Source organism: Mandrillus leucophaeus, unplaced genomic scaffold (assembly GCF_000951045.1).
Source record: "Mandrillus leucophaeus isolate KB7577 unplaced genomic scaffold, Mleu.le_1.0 Scaffold268, whole genome shotgun sequence".
Lineage (NCBI taxonomy): Eukaryota > Metazoa > Chordata > Mammalia > Primates > Cercopithecidae > Mandrillus > Mandrillus leucophaeus.
Window position 1 is genome coordinate 3733358 of NW_012102787.1, and position 18949 is coordinate 3752306.

At 40.9% G+C, this 18949-nt stretch overlaps 1 protein-coding gene across 4 annotated transcripts in view; it reads right to left on the reverse strand.

Annotated features, from left to right (window-relative positions):
* The window catches only part of SLC35A1 (solute carrier family 35 (CMP-sialic acid transporter), member A1), a 35534-nt gene extending 21821 nt beyond the window's left edge, over positions 1-13713 (reverse strand). For 3 of the 4 annotated variants that reach the window (XR_001006521.1, XM_011984460.1, XM_011984459.1), the window contains exons 1-2: positions 13619-13713; positions 9144-9321 (exon numbers count right to left, since the gene is read on the reverse strand). Coding sequence is in view for 3 of the 4 variants with exons in the window: in XM_011984460.1 (XP_011839850.1) it covers positions 9144-9321; positions 13619-13634 (194 nt within the window). In the remaining variant the exon portion in view is untranslated. Of the gene's footprint in view, positions 1-2230; positions 2276-9143; positions 9322-13618 lie in introns of all 4 variants that reach the window. The other variant, XM_011984458.1, reaches the window with a different exon arrangement.
* Between the last annotated feature and the right edge of the window lie 5236 nt (positions 13714-18949).

Genomic DNA, 18949 nt, shown 5'->3' on the forward strand with positions numbered 1-18949 from the left:
TTCCAATGGTCCATATGTCTATCTTTTATGCCACCATAAGTTTTGTTTTTTGTCTTTGTTTTTTTGAGACAGGGTCTCACTTTGTCCCCCAAGCTAGAGTACAGTGGCATAATCTTGGCTCACTGCAGCCTCCACCTCCCAGGTTCAAGCAATCCTCCTGCCTCAGCCCCTGAAGTAGCTGAGACTAAAGGTGCACACCACCACACCCGGCTAATTTTTGCATTTTCTGTAGAGATGAGGTTTTGCCATGTTGCCCAGGCTGATCTTGAACCCCTGGTCTCAGGCATTCCACCCGCCTCTGCCTCCCAAAGCGCTGGGATTATAGGTGTGAGCCACTATACCCAGTGTGCATTTATAATGTTTAATGGAGTTCTCTTTTAAATATTTTAAATACTGTCTTTGTCTGCTTTGTGTTGCTGTAAAAGAATACCTGAGACTGGGCATTAAAAAAAAAAAAATTTTTTTGGCTGGACGCAGTAGCTCACCAGCACTTCGGGAAGCCGAGGCGGGCAGATCACAAGGTCAGGAGTTCAAGACCAGTCTGACCAATATGGTGAAACCCTGTCTCTACTAGAAATACAAAAATTAGCCAGGCGTGGTGGCATGTGCCTGTAGTCCCAGCTACTTGGGAAACTGAGGCAGGAGAATCACTTGAACCCTGGAGGCGGAGGTTGCAGTAAGCCGAGATTGCACCACTGCACTCCAGCCTGGGTGACAGAGCAAGACTCTACCTAAAAAAAAAAAAATATCTATCTATCTATCTATCTATCTATCTATCTATCTATCTATATATATATATATGGCTCATAGTTCAGCAGGCTGAGAAGTTCAAGGGCATAGCCCTGGCTTCTTCGAGGGCTTTCCTGCTGCATCACATGGCAGAGAAGGTCTAAGGGGAGGCGGACACGTGTGAAGAGAGCAAAACATGAGGAGCATCCTGGCTTTATAACCCACTCTCGAGAAATAACCAATTCCTGCAAGAACTAATCCTGTCTCTTGAGAGCCACAGCTCACTACCAGGAAAACAGCACCAAACCATTCATGAGGAATCTGCCCCCACAACCTAAACACCTTCCACTAGACCCCGCCTCCCATCCCCACACTGGGGATAGAATTTCAATATAAGCTTTGGTGGAGATAAACCACATCCAAACCACAGCATATAACCAGGACAAGGAAAATATTTGGAATTAGAATTAAGCTATTGTATTCCAGTGTTTTAGCAAACCAGTTATACCCTTCAGCCTACAAAACTTTTACCATACTAATGTGAATGTTAGGATATCCATGCCTCATGGCATGTAACTCATCTACAGGTACCCTAAGGAAGGCATTAAAGGCAAAAGAAAGAACCAAAGACAATGGGGTCTCAGCCATTTGACCTAGATTGCAATCATGGGTTCTGTCCAAATAGGACTACCTGGTTATAGAACCTCTCTACCACCTCAAATTCTGAAAAATAAACTGGCATTTCATTTAAAACATGGATCTGGAACCTTGCTGATCCATTTGGTCACACAAAATTTTTAGTCAGAGATTGCATGAATTAGTCCCTTTCCAGGCTCAAAGTTCTTACATATGAAATAAGTTTGACTAGACTTCAGATCTCCAAAACCTCACCAAGAACAATGCATGGAGCTACAATTGCCTCTGCTTAAATTCTTGGGACCTCAAGATTCTAATTTGCACACTTGATTGAAGTTATACTTACCCTGGCCTGCTTAATTTAACTCTTACAAAGTTCTAGGGCACTGCCTCAGTACCAGACTGACTCCTTTGTTTTTTGAATATGGAATGCTTTATGAATCTGCATGTCATCCTTGTACAGGGGCCATGCTAATCTTCTCTGTATTGTCCACATTTTTAGTATTATGTGCTGCCAAAGCCAGCACTCCTTTGTTGTTTCTTAAACAAGCTGCCTTCCATTTCTATCATGTGTTCCTCTTTATATTAGTCCTGGGGTTTCTAGTTATCCTGTCCAGAAAACAGCAGTCTTTAAGGTATATGGAATCAAATGACATTACAAATAAGATTGTTTTTACAAGATCATTGTTTTTTAACAATGTCTTCCAATCCCATGAGATTAAATGCTTTTATGTGATAAGAACTCCCAAATTTACATCTCTAGCCCCGACCTCTCTTCTGAGTTCCAGACCCATTTAATCCAACTGCCCATTCTCCATGCCCATTTGGATGTCTCGAGACACTAAAAACTTTACGTTATTCCTACCCAAAGACAAACTGTTGATATCTTCTTCCCCCAAATCTGTTTTTCCTGTCTCAGAAAAAAAAAAAACCTACCCAATTGTTTATACTAGGAAACATAGATACGCTTCCTGATACCTCCCTTTCCTTCGCCTACTATAGTTGATCATTATTATTCATGGACTGTATGTGTGACTTCTCTTATTAAAATGTATCTGTAACCCCCAAATCAATGCTTGTAACACTTGCAGTCATTGGCAGACACGCACAGAGTGGCAAAAAATTTGATTCAATTCACCAAGCATGCACATTCCTGGCTGACACCGAACAAGTTAACATTCTGCCTTGTTTCAGCTTTCAGATAATAAACAAGTGCAATCTATCTAGTGCTACATTTTTTGCATTTTTGTGCTTTGTGTTGGTGATTTTGTTTAAATGGCTCCCAAGCATTGTAGGGCTGACGCGCTGTCTGATGTTCCTAAGCACAGGAAGGATATGCTGTATGTTATGGAGAAAATACATGTGATAGATAAGCTTTGTTCAGGCATGTTATGGTGCTGCTGGCCATGAGTTCAATGTTAATTAATCCCTAATATACATTAAATAAGTGTCTTTAGACTGAAGCACACATAAAACAAGGTTATTGTATTGATTAATTGACAAAAATGTGATCAGTTGCTCACAGGAAGCTACCCTGTATATCCCCTAGGAGCAGGGGTTTAGTATTCACTAGTTTAGTGTTGGTGGTGACTTTATAGAACATAACTACTGGGATTAACCAGAACTTACTATGTATCCAAACCCATCACAAAGTCCTACAGATTGTACTGCCAGAGCATAACTCAAATCCATTAACTTCTCTTCATGACCTGTGCTGTCATCCCAGGGGATTATCTCTTGCCTCTATTAAGTTTCCCTACTTCCAAATCATTCTCAAAGAGGTCAAAGTGACTAAACATGGGTTCTATGTTAGTCTGTGATTTAAACCATTTAATGACTTTCTTTTCTTTTTCTTCTTTTTCTTTTGAGATGGAGCCTTGGTCTGTCACCCAGGCTGGAGTGCAGTGGTGCGATCTCAGCTCACTGCAACCTCCGCCTCCTAAGTTCAAGCAATTCTCCTGCCTCAGCCTCCAGAATAGCTGGAATTACAGGCATGTGCCACCAGGCCCGGCTAATTTTTGTATTTTTAGTAGAGATGGGGTTTCACCATGCTGGCCAGGCTGGTCTCCACCTCCTGACCTCAAGTGATCCACCTGCCTCAGCCTCCCAAAGTGCTGGGATTCTCAGCCTCCCAAAGTGCTGGGATTATAGGCGTGAGCCACTGCTCCTGGCTCCATTCAGTGATTTTTCTAATGCACTTCAGATTAAATCTAAAATCCTTAACAGGCCCATAATACTACTGTGATAGCCTGATGACCTCTCCTGCTTCATCTCAGCACCAAAGTCAAGGACTTCTGCCTCAGGGATTTCAAACACAGTTCTCTGCCTCCTCTCTGCTCTTTTCTTGCCTAAAGTCTACTCAGTTGACAGGTCTAGGTTTAAATGTAAAGAGGAAACCCTCTAATCCAAATGCAGGCCCTCTATTATGTGTGTTTGTAGCACCCTCTACTTTTCCCCCATAACATCACCTATTTATTATTTAATATTTGGTTCTTCAATAGACTATAAGTCCATAAGGGCAGAACTACACCTTTTTAATTTGCAGTGTTCTACTGAAAACACTAGAACAGTGTTGAGTATATAATTGAGGTTTGATAGGTATTTTCTAAATAAATGAATGCATGAAACTATCCCATTATATTTTATTAACAATACCTTGAAATGACTTAGAATGACTATTTGCTTCCAATGTTTGGAAGGAATGAAACACAGATTTGAATATGGCAGTGATATGTTATTATATAAGTGAACCATAATTATAACCAAAACACGGTTTCAGGTGCTACTTTGCTAAGTTTCTGCCCCTGCCTCCCACTCCCGTATAATATATGTACTTACTTAACAATTAGCCAAGACTATTCACTAAGCAAAGAATATTACTGAGCAAACAGCACCAGAGACCATACTAAATAAACAAACCATCAAATGGACTGCTCTATAATGAGGTTAAGCTTTGCACAGTTCCAATAAAATTGAAGTTCTAGTATATATTTGTATCAACCCTATAAAGTTACTATACTTTATCACAGTGTAAAGAATGGGCAAAAAGGAAAAAGCTTTTACTTCATTTAATCATAGTTTTAAATGAAGTTTAATGGGTTTTTTCCCATTTAAATAGTAATTTCTTTTCCTTTCCCTGTATTCATTCTCCAGAAAACTCAAATCAACATTGAGCAAATGTTACTAATTTTTACATTAACTGTGCAGTATTTTTCTGGAAATATGGGGGAAATACGCTATTTTAATCATCAAGATCTAAGTTCTACTAATTTTTTTTTCTTGTTCTGAGACAGAGTTTTGCTCTGTTGCCCAGGCTAGAGTACAGTGGTGCAATCATGGCTCACTGCAGGTCCTTGCAAGCTCAAGCAATCCTCTTACCTCAGCCTCCCAGGTAGCTGTGACTACAGCCACACACCACTACACCCAACTAATTTTTTTATATTTTTGTAGAGATGGAGTCTCACCATGTTGACAGGCTGGTCTCCAACTCCTGGGCTCAAGAAATCCTCCCACCTTGGCCTCCAAACTGCTGGGATTACAGGTGTGAGCCACCACACCTGGCCAAGATCTAAGTTCTTAATTTTTCTCCTCTGAAGAGAAAGTTCAAGTTCTAAACCTTTACTTATTTCTAATATAATTCTTCCACAGCCTCCCATAATATCCTGAAATTGTCATCCTTTCTGTGAGATGATAAAGTCTTCTCTAACTTGAAAGCAAAGAAAAAAGTCTAATTTCATTTTTTTAGCTCTACACAATTATTTTAACATTATATGGAAAAGAATTTTCAAGCAAATATAAATTCAAACATGAATCAACTTTGGTTTCCTGTGCATATAACAAATTACCACATTTTTGTGTAACAATTATTTTCTGGAATTTAGAAGCCTCTCCATCACAGCACTTACATCCAACCTGTGTTTTAACAGACTACATAACATCCTGTTTGCCTTTCATCTACTTACTCTTTTTGAATTACCGATTTTAATGTGTGTACAAAGAAATGACAACACTGAGAGTACCTGGAAAATATTTTACTTTTTTGCAAACACTAAATCTAAAAGACCATTATAAAGCTCTAGGCCCTTTCATTTGCTGCTCCTCTTAACTCTTCATATCACTCTTAATGGCCCATAGTCTGGCCATGTATTTTATTCATCTGTTAGATATGAGTTCTAAATTTCTCTTCAAAGAATCAATATGTCAGTATGTTCAATTCTTTGCCTTCTACTTTTAAACTTAACTTCCTCATAAAGCAACCTTTTCCGATTACCCTCTCCACACTGACTCATTCCCATTACCTGTTCCACCCTGACTCATTCCAATTTCCTGCTCTGCCATAATCATTTTTCCCGCCAAACCACTTACCCCGTCACTCTCTTTAAATTAGCCAATTGGAATTAGTTTAGCCTGTGCAGTCTAACCCTAGCCAACAGGGGAATGACACAGCAGCAGGGGCCACATGTGTCAGGAATAAGACCCCCTCCTCCCTTGTCCAGGTGTGTGCTCACCATTGCTCCATCTGTGAGGGTGCACCCTTCTATAGAAGCAAACTGCCTTGCTGAGAAGAAAAGAAGAAAATTTTATATTCAAGTGCTATTTCTTTTGCGGCACCAAAACTTTATAACAATTTGGGGGCTCATCTGGGATTACATTCCCCTCCAGGGGCGGTCTCTGGTTCTCTCTCATGAGAACCAGAGACCTTGTGGCAGCCTCCGGGGTGAGAAATCAGGACCCACCCAGTGTGAGGAATAACCTGAGCTCTCAGCAATGCAGAAACTGGTCCTCAGTTCAAGCGGACATGGAGTGCATGGTAGCTCTTTTTCAAGATTCCACTGCCTGGAATAACAAATTGTGCTATCTCTCTGCTATTTCCTTAAGTCCAACACCCTGCAGGTCAGCTCCCAAGGGCTATCCAGCCTCCATCTTCTAAAACCAATTTTACCTTGTGTCTCCAACGACAAGGGGAAAAATTTGGCATTTCTTGGAGACTTAACAGGATGCAGTGAAGTCTGGTACTTCCAAGAGCTGACCCATCAATCTGCCCTTATTCATCCCTGAGTGGATGTATGGTGGTATTTTGGAGGACCTTAACTGGACACTCTGCCAAATAATTAGAGCAGTACTTATGCTCTAGTTCAACTGGCTATCCCTTTTATTCTGGCATTTCATCAACCAGAGGAAGAAAATATGACATTGTAAAGCGACAGAAGCTCCTTATGGGTCGTTCAACTCTCATGTCTATTTAGACGCAATTGGAGTCCCATGGGGAATACCAGATCAATTTAAAGCCCGAAATCAAATAGCTGCAGGATTTAAGTCAATATTTTGGTGGGTGACAATTAATAAAAACAGATTGAATAAACTACATCTATTGCAACCAACAGAGATTTATTAACTAAACTAGAGATACTGTTAAAGGAACAGCTGAGCAATTAGGGGCTAACTGCCAGATGGCTTGGGAAAATAGGATAGCCTTAGACATGATATTAGCAGAAAGAGGAGGAGTTTGCATCATGATTAAAACTCAATGTTGTACTTCATCCCAAACACCACCACCCTTAATGGATGTATCACAAAGGCATTGCAAGGTCTGACTGCTCTGTCCAGTGAGTCAGCCAGCAACTCAGGGGTAAATGACCCCTTTACAAGATGGCTAAAAAAGTGGTTCGGTAAATGGAAAGGAATAATGACCTCAATTCTTACTTCCCTTGCAGCCGTAACGGGTGTACTTATTCTTGTCGGGTGCTGTGTCATACCATGCATCTGTGGGTTGGTGCAGAGGCTCACAGAAATGGCACTTACTAAAACCTCCCTTAACTGTCCTCCACCTTATCGAGAGAAGCTTCTTCTTTTGGAAAATCAAGCAGAACTAAGTCAAGACATGTTAAAGAAGTTTGAAGAGAAAGAGCTGTAAAGAAAATGCAAGAGGAGGGGATTGTTAAGATATGAGTTCTAAATTTCTCTTCAAAGAATCAATATGTTAGTATGTTCGATTCTTTGCCTTCTACTTTTAAAATAACTTCCTGGTAAAGCAACCTTTTCCGATTACCCTCTCCACCCTGACTCATTCTGATTACCTGCTCCACCCTGACTCATTCCAATTACCTGCTCCACCCTGACTCATTCCGATTACCTGCTCCACCCTGGCTCGTTCCAACTACCTGCTCTACCCTGGCTCATTCTGATTACCTGCTCCACCCTGGCTCATTCCAATTGTCTGCTCCACCCTGACTCATTCAGATTACCTGCTCATTTTCTACGACTCATTCCGATTTCCTGCTCTGCCATAACCATTTTCCCCACCAAACTACTCACCCTGTCACTCTCTTTAAATTAGCCAATTGGAATTAGTTTAGCCTGTGCAGTCTAACCCTAGCCAATAGGGAATGACACAGTAGCAGGGGTCACGTGCATCAGGAATAAGACCCCCTTTTTCTCCCTTGTCCAGGTGTGCGCTCACGATTGCTCCATCTGTGAGGGTGCACCCTTCTATAGAAGCAAACTGCCTTGCTGAGAAGAAGAAAAGAAAATTTTGTATTCAAGTGCTATTTCTTTTGCAGCACTGAAACTTTATTTATGACACATCTTTTTCATATTCCAACTACTTCAAGTGGATTAGTATAAGCCTTTTCAAGATCTAGAACCAATTTTCAACACTTTCACTGGATATCTTTCCCAAAATGACAGCCATGCTTGTAGCTGCATTATCAACTGTCTCATCACATATTGCTGAAGCTGAAGCAATCACAATGTCTTGTAACATTTCAATATTTAAATGTAATGTGTCTGTTTCTACATAAAAGCCTACAGACAACACTATTCCTCCCTGCTTCCCTTCACTCACCAACACACATCTTGAAACCTGTATGACTTCTTAACTGCCCCAATGACTCAAATAGGTCCCTGTCTCATAAATCTTTCCCCAAATAATTTACCTATTAGATTTTATTTAATTTTCACCACCTCATATTATTTTCTCAAATTAAAAATATGAAGAAACTGAAGCTTAAAGAGGTTACAAGTGTGTATGCAGCCACAATCTTGGTCTAGGATTAAAATTAGGTCTATCTCCTCCAATGCCCCTAATTCTTAACTCTCTCTTATACCACATCCTTAGCTAAGCAATTCTTGCGTGATGTTTCTGATTCAAAGCCCAGTGCTGCCACATATTAACAGTGTAATCTTAAGGAACCTCAGATGCTGTGTTAATAAAACGGGTAAAGTACTTACCTTGAAAATGTGTAAGGAGTAAATGAGAAAACACGAAAAACACATAGCACAGTGCCTAGCACTTAACACAGGAAACACTCAAGAAATATTATTATTATTATATTCATCCAAAACACAAGTCAGTAATGTTTTCCTATAAGGGTCAAACAGTAAATATTTTAGGCTTTGCAAGCCGGTCAGTCTCCATTACACCAAAACCAGGGAGCAAGCTGGATTTGGCCCATGGGACATAGTTTGCCAACTCCTACTCTACTGCAGCATTCTTCAACCTCAGCAGTACTGACGTTTGGGGCTGGGTAATTCTTTGTTGTGAGGCTGTCGTGGGGATTGCAGGATGTTTAGCAGCATCCTTGGTCTCCACCCACTAGATGCCAGTGGCATCTCTCAAGTCATGACAACTAAAAAATCTTCTGGGGGGCAAAATCACCCCTAGTTGAGAAACACTGACCCAGAGCAATTAAACATATAAAGATGTAGCTTGAATTTTCTAACAAATACCCTCACCAGGTAGAAAAATAATTTAACACACTAAAAGTATTTATACTCACTTAGCTAAAATTCCCACACTTAGCAATAACTTTATAACTTCTGTGATACACACGGCTGTGGTTGAAAAGTAGAGCTCTTTGTCTGATGTCCTTGTGTATCTTAAAGCTATGGTATAGGCTGCAGCCATCACGGTCATCACTGCCAAGCAGTATAACTTGAATAATAAAGTGACATTGTCTGGAAAACACGTGCAACAAAGACATTACTTAGTAGACAATATATGTATATATAAGCCCAAAATACTTTCCAATTCCAAGCACAAAATATTTTCTAAAACTCATGTTTAAAAATTTTTTCAAAATGCTTGCCAATTACATGAGCACGCGCACACACACACACACCCCATAGCTAACTTTAAACATCAGCCAATTAGGCATAAGTTTTGTTCCTGGGGAATGCCCCAATTGCAAGACTATGTAGCATATTGATTCTAGTTCAGGATGTTATAAATTACATTATATATATATTGGTGGTGGTGGTGGGTTTTTTCTGGAGACAGGATCTCACTCTGTCCCCCAGGTGGGAGTACAGTGGCGCAATCTCAGGTCACTGCAACCTTGCTGTCCAGGTTCACGCGATTCTCGTGCCTCAGCCTCCTGAGACTACAGGCGTGGACTACCACAGCCAGGTAATTTTTTGCATTTTTAGTAGAGATGGGGTTTCACCATGTTGGCCAGGCTGGTCTTTAACTCCTGACCTCAGGTGATCCACCCGCCTCGGCCTCCTGAAGTGCTGGAATTACAAGTGTGAGCCACCACGCCGGACATATATTTTAGGACAGGGTCTCACTCTGTCACCCAGGCTGGAGTGCAGTGGCACGATCTTGGCGTGATCTCGGCTCACTGCAAACTCCACCTCCTGGATTCAAGCGATTCTCCTGCCTTAGCCTTCTGAGCAGCTGGAATTACAGGCATCTGCCAGTACACCTGGCTAATTTTTGTATTTTTAGTAGGGATGAGGTTTTACCATGTTGGCCAGGCTGGTCTTGAACTCCTGACCTCAGGTGATCCTCCCACCTTGGCCTCCTAAAGTGCTGGGATTACAGGCATTAGCCACCACGCCTGGCCCCAGCACATATTTTAAATATTTTTATGATTACAAACTTGTGGATACAAAGCATGAAACCAACTGCAGCAATGTATATTCTAGATTTAAAGGCAGCAGAAAGAAAATAATTGAGAAATGAGTGGGGCTTAATATAAAACTTTATCACAATAAGAACTTACATTGAGCCACTCATTTCACTGCATTATACAAAACAATAATTCAAAACACAGGAAAAGAATATTAAGAACACAGCTCTATAAAACTAGAAATGCAGGAAACATACAAACACTCAAGAATTACCTGCAAGTATATCTGAGCAGCAGCCATCTCTCAGGCACCAAAGCCTGTCCAGGACCTTTGGTAAAACCAGAAGCACTGGGTACCAACTATCCCTCATACTTCCTTATTCCCAGACCTGCTCAGAACCTGCCATCACCCAAGGATCAAACTATTTCTACTTTCCTTACCCAACTCCCACCTATTGTCCAATAGTCCCCTTAAGCTCCATTCAAATCTTTAGGCTCAAGGTTAAACAGGGATCAGCAAATTTTTCTGTAAAGGGCCAGAAACAAATATTTTAGGCTTTCCAGAGCCATACTTTGACAACCCCAGGTTAAGAACCAGAAGGACACCGGGTGACTCCAGCCTGCTACTTTAACTACATTATATGCTAAGTACAATTTTGTTCACTGTTTTGGGAGCCTAATCACAATTCAAAGACTGTTTTCCTAGGAAAATAAAACAGGAGTTTCAAACAGATTATCTTTAGATACGGTATGGTTGGAACTTCCAAGGAAACAGGTTCTTCAATATAAATATTTTCCCGAGTGAATTAAAGAATCTTTTCTGATTTGTCGGCAATTTTTAAAAATCATATCAGGTTTTAAATAAAAAGTAAAACAGAAGAAATATTTTTTAACTGCTTAAACTTTCTTTCCAAAAGATCTGAGGAGCCAAAAATCAGTGTTTATAAAAAAGGAAGTGAAGGAGATCACTATAATACTTCCTTTGTTCTAAAACTTTCCTGCACAAGGGAAAAAATATGACTGCAAAAATAAACAGCAATAACCTTTAATCAGTAGAAGAGAAGGCACTCCCCATCTTCTAGATAAGGGGTGAACAAACTATATATGTCACTAGTTTACATGAGGCCTGTGAACTCACAATGGTTTTACATTTTTAAATACTTGATTAAAAATGTAGTAACATCTTGTGATACATGAAAATTGCATGAAATTCAAATTTTAGTGTCCATAAATAGTTTTATTAGAACATAGCCATGCTCATTTGTTTCTAAGTTATCCGGACTACTTTTTTTCCCCTACAACAGCAGATCTGAGTAGTTATGACAAGAGACTATCCAGCCCTTTACAGGAAAAGTTTGCCAACTCATGTCCTAGATTATCAACATTTTCACAAATAACAGAGATTAGGGCTGATAAACTAAAAAGTACTTTATTTTAGGTATTGCATAGGTTCCTGATTCCAAAAACAACATAGTGAATATTTAAACACTAAACCAAATATTGATGGCCTACAAACATATTTTGACTTATTGTCACTAACTTGAAAAAATAGCTTTTTGCATAGTGATTACATAGAAATATATATTATACTCTTGAAACTACTGATCTAAGTGGAAGAGTAATCAAATAAGTTTAGGAATGTGCAAAACAGATTGGGCTTTGATATGGAATACCAGTTTTAAATGTATTTCAACTTTTAAATACGAAATGTTTTTAAGTACGATTTTCTCTGGCAGTTTAACATCAGACTAAACTATTTCTTGTTCACTCCATTCACAAATTCTCCAGTATAAAATTTCAGTTATTAGCAATTTCAGTTATTTCAGGGTAATATCAAAAGTCCATATGTAATCACTTCAAATTGGGCAAATCATTCAAACCACACCCAATGCCAGTAACTATAAACCTAGCCGACAACTCAACTGGCAGCCACATCTTAACCCTGCATTGTTCTCTGCTTCTCACGAAGTTCTGTTTACTCCTACACAGTATTTGTGTGGAAATGTCCCCCAAAAGAAACTTACAGTTTAAAATTTTTTTCAGTTACGTTTTACTACAGTTTATGGGGACATTACTTGTAATACCTAAGAACTTAGAAATTCAGGAAGTCCCAGATAAATCTTTTGTGGATATTCGGAAGCTATAGAAACTGTAATTTTGTTAGGATTACAATCAAGCCTCAACAAATATGTATTGGCAATAAGCCTAAACCTTTACATTGTTGCAGCTATTTCAAGTAATGATTTGACTTCTGTTATTTATAAGTTTTCGTTCGGATCAATTTTGCTATCCCCATTCCATTTTAGTTATCAAAACAATTCTATTTCTTTTTATTTCCTGTGTTGCTACACAAAAGGCTTTTAAGATTGGACTTATTTGAAATGAAACAGAAAGAAGACATAAGAGAAGCACATGCAACTAAAGACAATGCCCCTGGGCAGGGCCTGATGATAAACATGGACCTCGCAACAGGGAAAATAACTTGACACCCACGTAAGAAGATATTCCTTAGGTATTCGTTCAATATTTATTCAAGGGTGAAGCCAAGTGTTCTATGGAGGAAGGGTGGAGCAAGAATCCGAGTGTTGTCCAACTTCTCCTAGTTAATGCACCACAGTCAAAAAATCCACCTCTGGTCCCAACTTACACTGTTCAGCAAAAGTGGTGCGGAGTCAATTAGACTCGCCCTCCTTAAATGCCAATTAGTAAACAAATACGCCTTCACCCTAATGTGCCATCCCTTGGGAGGAGGGAGGTGGCTCTCACCTTCCACCACAAATATCAGAGTGTTTCTTCTAACTGCATACAGCATTCTCTATAATTACATACAGCACACAGGTGGGAACTGTTAACGATTGTTATCTTCCTTTCATTACGATTTCAGTGCTGTTTTGACGTCCCAATGATGTCTTTACTGGTTGTTGCATGGCCCAGCCGCCGCGTGGGGTCTGCGCCCGGAGTCTGCCTTTAAGTCTCTGAGCATCCGCAAGGCAGGAGGCGCAGAAGACACCGAAGTCGCGGGGCCAGGGCCAAGAACTGTCCTGTCTCGCTGGGTGTTGCGGTCCAGCCCCGGACCCACGCCCTGGCCCCTCTCCGGGTCCGCCGCAGCCCAGGCCTGTCAGAATTCGGTTCCCACCCACTCCCAGCTAGTGGAGGTCAGCGCGGTCTCGGACTGCCGACCTGCCAAACGCGGAGTCAGCCGCGGAGACTGCAGCCGCAGGGGGAGGCCGGCTGCCCGGACGGCTGGGAGCAGCTCCACGCAAATTCCTGACGCCTCAGCCCGGCCGCAGAGGCCGTGGGCAACCAGGGTGCTCCGCTGCCCGACAGGCGCGGACCAGCGCAGATGCTAGACCGCCGCCGCCCCCCTCAGACTCCCCACTCCCAGCAGCCCCTGTCCTCACCTCTCGGGGCAGCCATGGTTCCCCGATAGCCCAGCGCGGAACTGACGCCCGCCCCTTCCGCGCCCCAGCGCAGGACACCAGGGACCGCCCCTTGTGGTCATAGAGACGAAGCCGCTCGGACTAGAGCGCCTCGCCGGCCTCCCGATCGGCCACGCGCTAAAACTGGTTTCAGGAATCTGAGCTACACCCCAAAATGGGGAGAACGCGGATCGAAGGGAGGCCTTCCCGGCCGCGTCCTAAGTGACAGGTGTGTGAAATTCGGTTGGGGAGGTGGTTCTGTAAACTGCGGCTCCCCGCCGGCTGAGTGAAGGGAGCGCTGCCTTCTGGGAATCGTAGTCCTCACGAAGGTGTGAGTAGGCGGCAGATAAGGATTTGGGTTTAGCCTTAGGGATTCACTCCTGTCAAAGCCGTTAGAGAAGCTCCCAGAACTCGTAAAGTAACAAAAACTACTTGCGGCAACATTTGTAACTTCCACCTAGCTCATTATCTTCCACTGTTACCTTGTGTTCTAGATAAGTTATAATTTATGCTACATATTGTTCAGTCTTGTGCCTGTTCCATATCGTCAGCATTGTCATTGGTTATATTTACCCAGCCAGACATTCTAACGAATGATCTTCGGACAACAAAAGGGCCTTTTAAAAAAAATTAGATGTATCGGCCGGGCGCGGTGGCTCACGCCTGTAATCCCAGCACTTTGGGAAGTCGAGGCGGATGAATCACCTAAGGTCAGGAGTTCGAGACCAGCCAGGCCAATATGGCGAAAACCCGTCTTTACTAAAAATACAAAAAATTAGCCGGGCGTGGTGGCTCGCACCTGTAATCCCAGCTACTCAGGAGGCCGAAGCGGGAGAATCACTTGAACTCGGGAGATTACAGTGAGCAGAGATCGCGCCCCTGCACTCCAGCCTGGGCGACACAGCGAGACTTCGTCTCAAAAAAAAAAAAAAAAGTAGATGTATCAACAGGCATTTTAACCACTATAATCTCCACTTTCACTAGAGGATGTTAATTATCATAATTGATATTAGAAATAATTCATTGGTGAAATAAATGATGTTCAAGATATGTGTATTGGTTTAAAATACTATGAAAATACCTCAGCACTTACAGGAATAGGGATGCAAGATTCTGAGCTGCCCAGCAGCCCACACCTTCTGCAGCATGTTCTTTCTCCAAAATTGTCCTTTTAGAGGGTTGAGTGGTGAATGTTATATACCATTGTCTTGTTAAATATACATATAGATATATCTGGTCTGTTAACATTCTTGGAACATTTTGCATGCCTTATTGGCATCATATTAATATTGGGAGGGGCTCCCAGGAGACCAGAGTTGACTTTGTAGAGGCAGACATTTGATGAATCTCATTTTGGAATAGTGTTGGACTCTTCCTCTACCTGGTAATGAGTGCGCTCACTGGTACTAATCTTCCCTTACCGTAATTGGTATAGTTTCCACTTGTAGAATTGTTCAGTTCTCTCCTGTGTATGTACTTATGCATACATTTAAACAGAAAAGTCATATATGTACTCGAAATTAATTTTAAAAATTAAAAATATTCTATCATACAGTCCTTCGTTTTACAGCTACTGCTTTGTATGGTTTCTCTCTTCCCAGTTTGGACCATCATTATAATGTCAACTTACCTCAATTAAGTGTAATTTCTAAATGCTCAGTTGTTCCAAAAGGCCCTTGTAAGCCTGCCTCTGTTTTTAAGCCTGCACCAACTGTTTTTACTATTTTTTTTCTTTTTGTCTTCTTATAGAGATTGTGGGTGGGGGCATCTCACTTTGTTGCCCAGGCTGGTTCTCAAATTCCCCACCTAAAACAACCCTCCCACCTCAGCCCCCCAAAGTTCTGGGATTACAGGTGTGAACCACCACACCTGGCCTGCACTAGCTTTTTGAAGCATGTTTTAATTTCTGGCAACAAGAAGAGGTTTTGTTGTTTCCTGTCCTAGGTGGTAGAATCAACTAGGAACTATCATTCCTTCTGGTGAGGAAGACCATTTTACAGACAGACACACACACACAGAGAGAGAGAGGGAGATCCCAATTAAGGTGGTGGATCAAACGCTGCTGAGCCATTTTTGTGGCATTTCTGGTTCACATAACATCATGCTGTTGAATCCTACTTTTCTTATACATTTTCATTGCCTCAAAAGACTATTATACTTCATTGGCATCAACCTTAACTAGATTTTGATGCCTCTTTGTCCTAACCCAGTTAGCCCAAGACCAACAGGGACAAACCTGTCAAACTATAGTCTAACAAAGTTGAGCTTACTGATGCCTTCTGATATAATGTGGACATTTGTCCCTGCCCAGATCTATGTTGAATTGTAATCCCCAATGTTGGAGGTGGGGCCTGGTGGGAGTTCTGATCATGGGGGCAGATCCTCATGAATGGCATTGGCCATCCCCTTGGTGATAAATGAGCTCTCGCTCTGAGTTCACAGGAGATCTGGTGTTTTAAAAGTCTCTCTCTTTCTTTCTCTGTCTCCTGCTCCGGCCATGTGATGTGCCTGCTCCCACTTCGCCTTCTGCCATGAGTAAAAGCTACCTGAGTCCTGCCCAGAAGCATATGCCAGCACTGTTTCCCGTACAGCCTGCAGAATCATGAGCCAATTAAACCTATTTTCTTACACATTACTCAGGCTCAGGTATTTCTCTATAGCACTGCAAGAACCACCTAATACACATTCCAATGAAGGAAACTGAACACCACAGGTATCTCAGGAAACAAAGAAAAAGATAAATTTATAGAATTTTAGGGAAGGATGGGATTAGGTGAAATTTAAAGGAAGCAGTGTTTGATAAACTCAAAGCAGGACTATATGTATCCAATAGGGACTGTAGAACAGTCTCAGGATCCTGTTTCTTGAAAACTACAAAGTTACCATAGATGTGGAATGTTGTATTCAGGAGCCCCTTAATTGAGGCTGCTTCTTTGTATCAAAATGATGTAGATCCCCCCAAGCAAGAGTACTGTGTTACATTCTTACTGATGTAATTTCAAGCAGCACGTTTTCCTAGAGTATACGATTTTAGAGAACAAAGTTTTTCAGTGAATTAGAAAGCAAACACTCAAAGAAGGGCCTTGCTATTATACTTTATAGTGTCAGCATATCCTTAGGAGAAATATTATTTCCCATTAACTTTGCAGCTGGTTTTACCTGGGTTTGTTATCCCAGCTCAATTAATGACCAAGCAGCTATTTAGTCTTACTCTGAGCTAACTTTTACTTTCTCACTCTGAATTATCCTCAGTCTTGGAGGAAAAAAATATTGATTTAATGTCTTTCTTGTGCCTAGTTTTCCTTACAACTCTGGTTATAGCAAAAAGCAGCAATCCTTAACATGTGAGATACAAGGCCCTGTGCCTGAGAAGCTAACCTTACGTACTTCAAGCAGCCATTGCTATTGCCACTTGAGTCCCTAATGATTTCTGATTGTCACTAGAAAACTACAGTGTTTGCCTCAATCCCCTGCTCTCTTCTATTTCCTGCTCATGTATCAGAGCTACCCTAGTCTCAATGATGTGTATAAAAAGAAGCCCAGTACTGTATCCATTGGTAATAAAGTAAAAGTATGAACTTAATTAAACAAAAAGGCTGTGAGGAAGCAAATACCAAAAGGCTTAAGGAGGTTATAATTGAATTCAAATATGGTGGCTATATAATAGATTATTAAATGTGGTAATGTTCAAAGAATAGTAAACAGTTAACCATAAAGAACATATAGACAAGATATAGATACTAAAATAAAATTGTTTCCCTGACAATTTAAGCATATTACTTTCATTGTGCTATTAAGCATCCGAAACCTATTTGCTAACTTATTGTTATTTTATTTATTTATTTTTATTTTTTGAGACAGAGTGTTGCACTGTTGCCTGGGCTGGAGTGCAATGGCACAATCTTGGCTCCCTGCAACCTCTGCCTCCAAGGTTCACACGGTTTTCCTGCCTCAGCTTCCCAAGTAGCTGGGATTACAGGCACACACCACCACACCCAGCTAATTTTTTGTATTTTTAGTAGGGACGGGGTTTCACTATGTTGGCCAGACTGGTCTCAAACTCCTGACCTCGTGATCTGCTGCCTTGGCCTCCCAAGTTATTGTTTATTTTAAAGCAATTATTTCCTATGGTATAATATGACTAAAAAGAAGCCAATAATTGTCACATTTTATAATTGATAAAAGGATACAGGGAGATAATGTAAAATTCAATGTCTGGACTAGGAATTAAACATGAGTAATAATCATCTGTATCCAGACGTTTCATATTTGAGCTTAACTCTCCCTTGCCTCTCTCTTCTTTTTTCATTACCGTAATCTCTCTTTCCTTTTCCTGCCAGTCACTGATGGTTTGTACCTATTTCTACCATTTTATGCTTGCTTTGCTTCAGTGGTATTTCCACTCAAGCCAACTCTATGAAAAGAGAGTTTGGCAATTGCCTACTCCATTGATGACTCTAATCCATCATCCTCTTTTGTTATTCACCATTTTCTGAAAGTCATAATGTGTCAAATGTTATTCTAAGATTAACCAAGGGCTAGAAAACAAAAAGTAAAGAAAAATGGGCAAGGGGATACAATAGACATTGGAGAATCTCTATTCTCTTAGCTAATATTGACAAGGCACTTACCAGGTAAGTGCTTTGTATGTGTTAACTTCTTTAATCCTTATGACAACCCAATCAATGAGTTTGGAACTATTATTATCTCATTTTTATGATACAGAAACTGCAGCAGAGAGGTGTTAAGTGATACAGCTAGTAAGTAGAAGAGCTAGACTTGTTTTCCATGATCACAGAGCTTACTTTACATCTTTTTTCTACTCTTCTGACTGCTACTCTGTCTTATTTTGTCTTCTCTTCCTCCTCATTTAACCCCCATTCTCATGGGGATGACCTCCCAAACTATCTTTGTGTAGCCCAAATTCCTATTACCTCTGCTTTACTATCCTTGTCATCCCTTAAACTCAAATTTTCTAGTGCTGAACATGTTATCTTTTTTGATAACCAGCTCCCGTTCTCAGTTATCCTTTATCTCCTAGGGCAGAAAGCCTGAGGTCATACTTTGAATTTTTCTTCCTTTTCCTTAGATATTATATCCTGTCTGCTTAATTTAATCTAGCATTTGCCCCTCCACTTCCCCCATCATGCATGCCCCAATTCTTGCAGGAGCTTCCTAGCTGTCTCTCCAAAGCAAGTATCCCTCTCCCACAATCGATATTCTACTCAAGAATCTGCCATGATTTTCTAATGTTCTACCACAGGAAGGCAAAATGTTTCTCTGCTTGGCTTACAAAGTCCTCTAGAAAGTACA